General features: G+C 47.6%; 1 protein-coding gene and 1 non-coding gene across 2 annotated transcripts; one reads left to right on the top strand and one right to left on the bottom strand.

The window, feature by feature from the left end:
- The first annotated feature begins 3071 nt into the window (after positions 1-3071).
- LOC109744168 (protein transport protein SEC23 D) lies at positions 3072-8432 on the top strand. The gene is made up of 14 exons (XM_020303267.4): positions 3072-3527; positions 3655-3726; positions 4034-4087; positions 4192-4367; positions 4453-4639; positions 4791-4936; positions 5026-5180; positions 5304-5385; positions 5616-5731; positions 6286-6381; positions 6652-6769; positions 7087-7352; positions 7571-7785; positions 7880-8432. Exons 1-14 carry the CDS (start codon positions 3200-3202, stop codon positions 8104-8106), a joined length of 2238 nt encoding a protein of 745 aa, XP_020158856.1. The 5' UTR covers positions 3072-3199; the 3' UTR covers positions 8107-8432.
- A 2458-nt stretch (positions 8433-10890) lies between these two features.
- On the bottom strand, positions 10891-10970 carry TRNAL-UAG (transfer RNA leucine (anticodon UAG)). Its single transcript has one exon. It is a non-coding gene; the product is annotated as a tRNA-Leu (tRNA).
- Between the last annotated feature and the right edge of the window lie 483 nt (positions 10971-11453).

Raw genomic sequence — 11453 nt, 5'->3', positions numbered from 1 at the left:
CCCATGTTCCTCCTTGCTGCCCTCCTCTTCTCTGCTCAAAGTAATTACTTTTCATTGGTACAATTTAGAGTTGGGGGGAAATAAGCATTACTCAAAGTGATTCTTTAGGGAACTCCAAAGAGATGAAAATCAGTGCAAGAAGATGCATAGTCCTAAATCAAACTATAAATTATGTTGATGTTCATTGATCAAACCTTACCATCAATCCAGCTATTGCAATCCACGTACAATATAGATCCTACACCGCCCACAATTTCCTTCGCAACCACAAAATGCAGTCCAAAAATTCTCACCAAGACACGCACAGCTTGATTTAGACCTCACCGGCTCATGCATCGACGAGGCGGCGTGCTCCATCTCGTGTAGACATCACATTATGAGATGCTAAGAGTTAGTCTAGTCAGAGTTTGGAGTATCACGTCTCCAGTCAGAGTTTGGAGTATCACGTCACTCGTGTGCTCCACCTACTTGCTCCTCAAAAAAACACTGTACACAAAGATTGTAAGAACCACATCAATTTTGGTATTGATTTGTCCACGTTCAAAGGACTTCTACCACCAGATCCAAACTTCTCGCTTCACACATTAGGCTGCACTGCAGAATTTGAAAAGTAACTGAAATTGGGCATTTATTTATGCTAATTAACTCGCAAGATGGATGGACGCAGTTGTTCACGTACCTGATCTGGCAGCCGGCAGCTTCCGCGGAGCTGATAATTTGCGTTTTGAGGTGCCATGTGACGTCAACGGCGGAGGGGTCGTGGCCGTACCTGCCGTCGATGGTGAAACGGAGGTTGGGGCTGACAGAGCCCAAGAAGTCGCAGAAGAAGGCCACAACCAGATCCTACCCTATCATGAATCGCGCTGCCGGGGAAAACGCAAATTATCAGCTCCTCTTACACGCAGTACCTCGGCTTAGTCCGCTCCCGCCGCCGGCCTCCACAGCGCCTTCCGCCGACCGCCAATGCCCGCCCCCGGCGCCCATCACCCCATTGTCTTTTCGCTGCAGCTGCATGAGCACGAACACACAGGGCGGCCAGCCATAGAACAACATCATCGGTACGGGCCGTCCACAAGCACACGGGGCCGACGGCGGGTAATAGCAGCACCTGCAACATGACGGAGCGGCGGCGTCTCGCTGGTAACCCTAACCCTAGCTCGCCGGCCCAGGCAAATTGGGTGAGCCAGAGAAAGAGGACTGACCTAGCCGTCGCCTCCGCCGAGGACCACGGGGAATCGCTGGGAGGAGCCGCCCTCGTCTTCCGTCGAGCACCAGCAGAGACATAGGGGAGGCGGGTTTCGACTTTCGATCCAGATGGATGGGCGAAGAGGAGAGCGAGAGGGATCTGTAGAGAGGCACGGGATCTCGGCGGCGGCGAAGGGCGACTCCTCTCGGATATCGATGCCGCCTCCTCGATAGCCTCTCGGCGGCGGAGCGGGAGGCGGGGCGGCGGCGGTGGAGTGGGAGAAAGAGGGAAAGAGAGAGGTCGCAGCGGGAGGGGGTGGATCGAGAGGAGGGGTCGCAGCGGGAGGGAGAGAGAGAGGGAGCGATCGTTGGGTTTTTTTGGCACCGTTTTTTCGCAGAAGGATAGCGAGTTAACGGAGGTGGGAGGATGATGAAAATAAAACGGAAATGGGAGGATGACGAAAAAAAACCAACGAAAATAAACCGCGCGGACTATTCATCAAGTCGTCCATTAGGAGTAGAGATGTGGGGCTCCAGCGAAGGTTCGCGTCTTCGCCTGGAAAACTGCTCGGGAGGCACTGGCTACTAGGGCGAGCAAGAAGCGGCGACACATGGAGCTGGATGGTATTTGTACGATCTGCGGGCAAGAGGAAGAAACGGCTCATCATGCTCTAGTCCGATGCCCTCATGCTCAGAACTTGTGGGACGCAATGCGAAGGGTCTGGGATTTACCACCTATTGAATCTCTCAGAAATACACAGCCAGACTGGTTGTTAATGCTGCTACAGGAGCTGAACGACACACAACGCATGCTTGTACTCATGGTGCTATGGCGCGTGTGGCATGTACACAATGAGCTTACCCATGAGAAGCCAATGATCCCCGTTGAAGTGTCTAAACGTTTTTTGTGCAGCTATGCGGAATCACTACTCATGATCAGTCAGTATCCGCACGCAGATATCATCAAGGGGAAGCTACCAAATATATTGGAAGGGGCAGTACTGCATAGCACCAGCAGCGAGCCAAGACGTCCGGTCACGGCATCATGGGAACCTCCGCCAGAAAATCATGTCAAGCTAAACTTTGATGGATCGTATGTCGCTGCCGGCGGATCCGCAGGAGCGGGCATGGTCCTGCGTGACCATACTGGCCAGGTGATCTATACCGCTTGTAGATGGCTCTTAAACTGCCATGGGCCGCTCGAGGCTGAGCTCGCTGCATGTGAGGAGGGACTCAAGCTGGCGTTGCATTGGTCCCAGAAGCCGCTACTAGTGGAGACGGACTGTGCTGAAATTTTGTCTCTGATCAATGCTCGCCCACCAGATCGATCGAGAAACATGTACCAAGTGGCTGAAATCTCAGACCTACTGAAGGAGAGGCAAGCTCAAATCAAGAAGATTAGTCGGACGCAGAACATGGTTGCGCATGCTATGGCATCCATTGGACGAGCACAAGAACGAACGGCATGTTGGTTAGCAAATGTTCCTCCGGAGATTAGCATTATCATTGTGAATGACTGTAAAAACATTATCAATTAAGTAATGAAATGCTTTCCTCCGCAAAAAAAAGAAAAGGGACAGACGCTGGTATTTTGCATAGAATTTTTTTATCTTTTCATTCAGTCATGTATGGTCGGTGCTTACGTGCCTTGTAACTTGATCTTTATTCTATATAAATGAGACACGTATTACCATGTAAAAAAAAGGCACAAATGAAGAAAACCTAGATCCGTCAAATACTTCTCAGTGTATACTGCTTTCCATTTCGTAAACGACTTCCGTCCGAAACGAGGACCGGTGACGTATTTTAAACCCAGCAGGACCGTAAGATCATCAACGTGCGGCTTAGATAAACCTGTACACATCGCGAAACGCAAAAATGCGTCGATTACCGCGTGCGGCGTCAGTCCGAGTCTCAGGGCCAGTGTGTCAGATCGTGGCGGCCGCGAGTCGCGCCCCCTCGCCCCTTCCGCCCCACCTCGCCGATCCCGGCCGGAGCCCGCGACCCCGTCGCCATGGCGGTGCGCGCGACGGTCTCCCGCTTCCCCGTGACGCAGGGGGCGCTGGACGAGTGCGGCATCCAGTGGGGCATCTCCGTGACGCCCTTCACCGCCGCCGACGAGACCGGCCAGCCGCCCGCCACCGCCGGCCGCGGCGACCGCCTCCCGCGCTGCGAGCGCTGCTGGGCCTACTTCAACACCTACTGCGACGTGGAGCGCTGGGGCTGGGCCTGCGCGCTCTGCAGCACCCTCAACGGCTTCGACGACGACGCCCTCCACCGCTTCCAGCGCCCGGAAGCCTGCCCCGAGCTCAACGCCTCCTTCATCGACTTCGAGATGCCAGGTAGTTGCGCCTGCCTCCCTTTCTGTTTGCGCGCGAGCGACTGTGCCTTCTGGAGCTTTGTGATTTTGAGTTGGTTTCTCATGGCCTTCAATGTACAAGTGTGACCCCATGTATTGTGTTTGTGCAGTGGATGTGGCGGATGGTGCAGGTGACGGTGTGCTGGCACGGCCTGTCTATGTGGCGGCGGTGGATCTCGCTTGTAAGTCAAATTATGCTGCTTAATGCCTCGCGATCATGAAATTCTGTATTGCTGGAAGTTAATTTTACCAGCGAGTTTCATCTCGTATGGCGTTACCCAAGTAAGTCACCTAGAAGAGAACCATATAACCTAGAATAATTAGAGTGAACGCGTATAGCTCAATTTCAGTTGGATCGAATTTGCGTTTACTAGTCTTCATGTTCCGCGATCAAATTTCAGTTGGATCCTCAAATAGTCTGTCATGGTTGTGCTATGCTTTATATGATTATCATAAGCATTGATTATTGCTCTGTTTCAATGTCTTCAGGTTCTGAAGAGTTCCTGGAACTCATCAAGAGTGCGCTTCTGGCAGCGCTAGAAGGTTAACATGCGTAATTTGCTGATTTTTGGTTGCTCAAACAACGCTGTATCGTTAGTGAGTCAAGTTTCCCCTTTTTTCTCAATTGGGTTTTCTCTGTGCAACAGCTCTGATTCCAGGCTCCCTGTTTGGGCTTATGACATTCAGCCACAAGATTGGGTTGTATGATGTACAAGGTCCAGTCCCTGTTGTGAAAAATGTTTTCATCCCTCCAGACTCAGAAGAAGATGGGCTGGCTGTCGCCCTTGAAGATGCCATGCCCCTACTTTCCTTTTTGGCCCTTGTATGTTACAGAACTATATGGAGTGTTACAGATTGGTTTAGTCAGTCTCAGGATAGACTTTAACTGTAAGTGAACCTATGAGCAGGTTGATACATGCAAGGACCAAATTGCCGCTGCCCTGGACACACTGCGGCCTACATCTTCATGGGAGAGAGGCGCTGCTTCTGGGCAGGAAGCAGATACGGTTTTGCTTGGCGGGCGGGGTTTTGGAACAGCCATGTCTTCTCTAATTGACTACTTGAGTTCAGAGTATGGTTCTACTTTTGCTTTGGGTAAGTTAGCACTTCCATTTCTGCAATTTTTAAAATGCTTCTTGTCAGGTAGGCAATTATGTTTGTAAAGATATTTGTATTTTGCAAAGAGTTTTTGTACTTGCTGTTTGTGTGCCTAAGTACCAACTGTTTCTTCTTAATTCAAGAACAGCTAGGGTATTTGCTTTTCTTTCTGGTGCTCCTGATTATGGAGATGGTCAACTAGACACTAGGAGATATGGTGAGCAATATGCTAGCAAAGGGGAAGATGCTGACCTCGCGTTGCTCCCTGAGCAGATACCTTTCTATAGAGATCTAGTAAGCTTCTGTTGATTTTCTAGAGAAAAATAGTTACATTTGCTTGACCGTGTCTATCCTTTAGTGAGCTCAGTGAAATTTTGAAACAGGCAGCTGTTGCTGTTCAAGCAGGAGTATGTGTAGACATATTTGCTGTAACTGATGAATACACCGATTTGGCTTCGTTGAAGTTCTTAAGTATCGAAAGTGGTGGCTCATTATTTCTCTATGCAAATGCGGATGATTCAACACTTCCCCAGGACATGTGAGCTTGATCCTATGATTATCCTCTGTATTTTATTTTTGAAATTCCACTGCCTAGGTTCCTGATAACTCGATAAGATGTGAATGGTCTTTTCCTCATTGCCTTGCCTTTTCTTCCAAACAGATATCGCCTGTTGAGTCGACCCTATGCATTTGGTTGTGTTCTCAGGCTGAGAACATCGCCTGATTTTGAGCCTGGCCACTCTGTAAGCATTCAAGCTACCTGTCTTCACGTTATCTGTAGGATTAAATCCCATGTGTGTCACTGCAAAGTTTTGTAACCCACGTTGGGTGCCACTGACCTGTTAGGTCTGGACCCACATGTCATTGATGCAATGAGTGGCATAACAGTTACAAAACTTTGCAGTGACAGATAAGGATTTGACCCTTAACTATATTGTACTGTTTAATTTTCAATGTATCCATCTTTTTGCAGTATGGCCATTTCTTCCCTGATCCTCAATATGAAAATGTGCAACATATTATCTGCTGTGATTCTTTTGCTACATATGCCTATGACTTTGACTTTACCCATGCTGATGGCTTCTCCAGGTATCTTCACCATTTTGTGTATCAATTCATGTTGATAATGAATGTGTTGAATTGTAATCCATGCCAAGCGTATGTGGTGTGCAGATATAAGATACTATCTGATATGCCTATGCTATGGGTGAAAAAGTTCTGATATGATATGATTTACGTAAATTAGATTTATTCAGCGTAGTTTCTGCTGTTCTGTGTTAGAGAAATTCCCACAATTAAATCCTTTTGCTTGCAGTTTTTTTTTCTAGTAATCAAGGTGGACACAAACAGAGTAAGTGCAAAGCAAAGTCTTGTCTAACTGCTCAAACCCTTATCTCATGACAGCCATGTGAAATGTAGTAGGTTGCCGATTATAATGTACATGGATGGGTAACTCAACATTCTATGGGCAAATCATTTCCATTACATGATCATATATAGAGTATCTAAGAGAGCTTTTGTGCTGTAAAAGCATAACTATTTTTGCTCCGAAGAAACTTATTTTTTGGTGGATCCTATTCATTTATTGTGCAAGTCTGACACTTCTCACCAGAATCAGTTAATGTGATTTTCGATATTTATAGGCACACAGAACCTGCTGTTGTACAGATCGCTTTTCAGTACAGTGTCATTGAGCCTGTGGAGGTGGCATCAGGGAATGGCCCACAATCATATCCAAGGTACGAGATACCTGAATTATTTAATTTCCCAGACATCCTTCTTAGTTTTCAAGCGTTAACTAGCTTTTGGATGCCTCACCTCCTGTGATGTTAATATTTTTGGTTTATGTCAGCTATTGCTTGTGCTTGCATTTGTTATTCATGTTATAATCTCTTCATTCCATTTTTCATTTTTCACTTTGTTTGCTAGTGTCCATGTAGCCAACTGAAACATGTACTGTCCAAAAACTTACTTTTGTTGTTTGTAATGCTACATCTCCGCGGCTACAGGTTTTGTCTCAAGAGACGGTTGAGAATAAGGACATTGCAGTATCGGCCGGCTAATAATATCAATGAAATATATGACAGTGTCGATCAAGAGGCTGTCCTACATATCCTTGTTCATAAGGTATTCATGTTTAGTTCGTTTAATCATGCACATGTAGATATTCAGCAGCTTGAGATAGGAAAGATCGTTGACAGATAAATGTAGGAGGTGATTAGTTGTAAGATATACCGTTAACATTAGAAATGGTTTGGCCATTGGGTTAATTCTGTGTGGATTTCGACTAGCGAAGATTCTTCTAGCCGATCCTTTTTTTTTGCAGGAAAGATGTTCTGCCTTTTCGTTAATGCACACCCTAGGAAGTTATTGCTTTTAAGAGGTGCACATGGATACTATTTTTGTCATCCTAACTTGATTCTCCTCTGAAACGCTGCCATCAGGTTATTCTAGTTTCACTGGAAAATGGGGTTAGAGAAGGCAGAAATTCGGTGCATGATTGGCTGGCTATCCTTATAACTCGGTATAATGATGCGTTGAGATCTGATCCACGAACACCAGAATCGCACATTGATATAGACTTCTCACAATGCCCCCATCTGCAAATGATACCTCAGTTTGTGTTTGGATTGTTGAGGAGCCCTCTTCTTCGCTTGCATGAAGAAGGCATCCACCCAGATTACAGGATATATCTTCAGTGCCTTTTCAGGTACGTAATTTTTTCGTTTTGTAATGCGGTTCACAAAGCCTGGTGCCTGTATGTCTCGGAGAATGTCCAAAAACTTGTTTCTGCTGCTGTAACTGATATGGCAACAAAATTTAATACTTTGTTGCTGCTGGAGTGATATCTCATGCATTTTTGTGAATCAATGCGAATTAATTTTCTCACTTGAAAGTTTGTAAGTCCCCTCTGAACTATTCTTGCAGCTCACTGGAGCCATCTTCTCTAGCCAAAGCTATATATCCACTTTTAATTTCGTACTCCTCACCTAACAAGCAAGCATTCCCACGGCACACTCTGAGCCGTGCTGCTCTGACGATGAGTGAGAGCCCGATATTTCTTCTGGATGCGTTTACCAACCTTGTTGTTTACTATTCATCGACTGCTGATCCTTCACTTCCTTTTCCTCCACCCCATGACTGTAAGTATCACCCTTTTACAATACGTTGGGCATGTTGTTTGTTTTTTTGCCTGTCTCGGCGCTTAATTTGTTGGCAACTAAAAATATCGTGCAGGTCTTTTGAGAACAACGATTAATGCGTTGAAGCAGGACAGGTGTATCACACCAAAGCTTATGATTGTGCGTGGAGGACAAGATGATTCATCGTTGTTTGAGAACTATCTTATTGAAGAGCAAGATGTTGATGGTTCGGGGTATGCAAGTGGTAATGGTTTTATATCATTCCGTGAGGGTATCAGGAATGAAGTAGCAGAGATCCTCAAGGAAGAAAGTGGCAGCTAGGTCCTGACCGCTATGGGCTTGTGGTTCCAAAGATGGTGTAGATTGTGTCAACAGCTCTTTCTTTAACATTATGGCGTAGACTATTTAACTTTACTCGTCTAAAATTGATAGAGATATAGTCATGGAGTAATAAAGGGCGAAGGTGTATTTGAATATTACAAGTAACTGCTTGTGACAATAGCTCAATGTTGTAGGGTGGTCTGTCAGAGAAAAACCTTCTGTTCTTCTATGTACTGTACATCTGACATCCGTTACTTTTCACCTTATCCTGATAGTAGCAAAGATACTCATGAAAAGGATAGAACATGAGTTTCAGAGGTATACAATATACAGCTGGGGCTTGGCCCAGAATTTTATCTCATCTACTCCCTCCGTTCTTAAATATAAGTCTTTTTAGAGATTTCAATATGTACTATATACAGATGTATATAGACGTAGTTTAGAGTGTAGATTTACTCATTTTGCTCCGTATGCAGTCCATATTGCAATCTCTAAAAAGACTTATATTTAGGAACGGAGGGAAGTAGGAGTATGTAGCAGTGCGAGTGAATGCAATTTCTAGGGAGATTCTGATATGGGCGTATGCCAGGGAAATGGATTCTTCTCAACATAGATTCTTGAGACGATGGTAGAGCGGGGCAGCTTTGCAATTGATTCTTGACGCCGCAAAAAATCTTGTCTTTTATTCCTTTTTGATACGTTATGAAACAGTGGCAAAGAAAAATACAGATGGGTCTTTCCAAAGGCCCGGCGAAAACAGGGGAGAGGGGCTATTCCCTGATGCCACCAGCATCAACGCTTTTTGCTGGCGAGGAAAGCTGCTGCAACGGCGACCGCAACCCCTCCTGCAACCATCAGCGTCAACACGAGATCGCTCCTCCTGACGTTGAGCTTGAGCCTCCCTGCAGCCACCTTTCAGAAACGAATGCCATTTCAATCTTCAGAATGCAAACTGCATTTTTTTTCATATTTTGATGAGAAATGCAAGGTTGATGTTATTTGTGCAAGCCTGACGCGAACCTTTTGGTCACATTGCTGTCCTCGCGCGTTCACGACGCCGCCGGTGGCGCCGTCGACGGCAGCGGGCTCTTCAGTAGGGTCCCTTCCGTCCGGCCCGCCGACGGTTACTGCGATGTGCTCTACCGGCACGTCATCGTCGCTGCTGCTGCTGCTGCTGGAGCTACTACAGCTACTGCTGCCGGCGTTGCTCCTCCTGCTGGCCTCCGGAGCTGTTCTTTCCTCCTCCGGTGATCCTGCCATTATCTCTCGCGTTACTCAGCGAGGTCTGCCGTGCGGTGGCTGGGAAATGCCGTGCCGTGCCGTGCGTCGATCAACAGGCGATCCTTCCCCGCTATGCCTGAGAACGGAGGGACGGGAAGAGGGAGAGGAGAGGAGGGAGCGTAGGCTGCGGCTGCATTCCAGGAGGCGACCGGCCTTCCGGTTTCGGCTCAGCATGCACTGTCCCAACGGTTGAATAAAACCAAAATCACGCGAATCGTCCACACCACAAATACTTACAGAAACACACCAGTTCAGACTTCAGAACACAATGGCAACATAGACCTATATCTTGTTCAACAAATAATAATCATAGGCCACCACTCGGCACACCATAGCAAATACGAAAATAAATAAATAAACTGTGATACATATAACTCAGGAGAACGAAAAAGTTCAGACGGGTGCTGTAGACACTACTTGTTGCTTCAAAAAAAAAAAAAACAATGCAGAAACTAATCAAGGGCTGGTGCAGCGCCGGCCAGCCGGGACAGCTTCGAAGAGGAGATCAACTACGATCGCTCGATCAGAACATCACCACGGCGGCAGCGCCCACGAGCACGGCCGGCCAAGACAACGGCGAGAAGGCCGCGGCGGCACTCTTGCTCTCCACGGCGGGCGACGGGGCGGGCGAGCTCGTGGCCGGCGCCGGCGTGCCGGGAGACGGGCTCGCCGCCGCGTGACCCGTAGGGGACGGAGCCGGGGCGGGCCCGGAGGAGGATGGAGGAACGGCAGGGGGTGGAGGCGCGTGCCGGTGGTGCCCGTGGTTCGCCCAGCGCGCGTCGGTCGCCGCTCTCACCGCCGGCACGGCCAGCGCCGCGACGACCACCAGCATGGACAGGAAGGCCATGCGGGTTCCGGGCAAAGCCATGCGTTCGAGAGAGCTTCGGCGCAGGAATTCTACTCCGCGAGGATCGTGATCGAAAATGCGGCAGTGTACGCACGTACGAGTAAGACTGGAGGCCGACGGGCGAGCAATGCACACACTGGCACAGATCATGGGAGCATACATATCCGTCAGCCGTATATATAGGAGGTTTCGGGCGTGGGGAGGCGCGTCTGATGGCGGTGCAAATGCGGAAGGTGTTAACGGGTCAGTTATGGGCGGAAAATCCTGCTCGCGTTTATTCGCGCAGCGTGAAGCCGACGATAGAAAACTTATCAACACTTGCCTGAATTGCCTGCAAAGAGTTTAATGGTTGCCGAATGGTGGTGTGCTGTGCTGGAAACTTTATTTCCTGATTGTAGATTGAGCTATTTTTGGACGTGATCATTGATCAACATACATATCTTGGTTTAGCATTTCACAACGTCGGGCGAACGATGATGAACGGTGGTGGGCTTGCAAGATGTATGTTCTCCTGCACAGGTAATAGTTTGAAACTGTTTCTCAAAAGAAAAGGCAATAGTTTGAAACCGAAGGTTCAATGCAAAAAAAAAAAAAAACGTTCTCTTGCAGAGATGATAGTTTAGTTTAAAACCGAAGTTTAATAAGTACAAAAAATATGACAGCTGTGGGATTTGAACCCACGCCCTTTCGGACCAGAGCCTAAATCTGGCGCCTTAGACCACTCGGCCAAACTGTCGTTGATGCTAATGTAGCCGTCTCTCTCTAATTTATTATGCATAGTTAAACGCTTCCGTTGAAGAGAAGCCCGCGTTTTTGTCTGGCTGAGCTTCTTGATGAAATAATTGGTGCAAGTTTTCCAATGCATGATTCGGATTGCTCAAGGGATCAGGCATGCCTGCTTCAAGATAAACATAAATGTTACTATCAACTAACTAAATCATAACTGCTGCAGCTTAGAATCAAAATGGGGATTCAAGTGTGACTAGGTTTCCTTCTTAGGGCTGCCACCGTTGCCGGTTTCCCCTCACTTCTAGGTGCTTTCCCGCATTGACGAGGTGGGGGGAACCCTGGTTTGGGTTGTCTGTACAACTCTGATCGACCTATCTTTAATTAGGTAAATCTAAGTGTATGGCTGACAGTGGTGAGGTGATGGGCGGCTAGGAATAAGTTCTCCACGCCATGTCCTCGTTCCAATGATGTTGTTTAGCATCGGTGGAGG

Source organism: Aegilops tauschii, chromosome 1, assembly GCF_002575655.3.
Source record: "Aegilops tauschii subsp. strangulata cultivar AL8/78 chromosome 1, Aet v6.0, whole genome shotgun sequence".
NCBI classification, from domain to species: domain Eukaryota; kingdom Viridiplantae; phylum Streptophyta; class Magnoliopsida; order Poales; family Poaceae; genus Aegilops; species Aegilops tauschii.
Note: the sequence above shows the minus strand (reverse complement) of the source record. Positions and strands in the feature narration are given on the sequence as shown.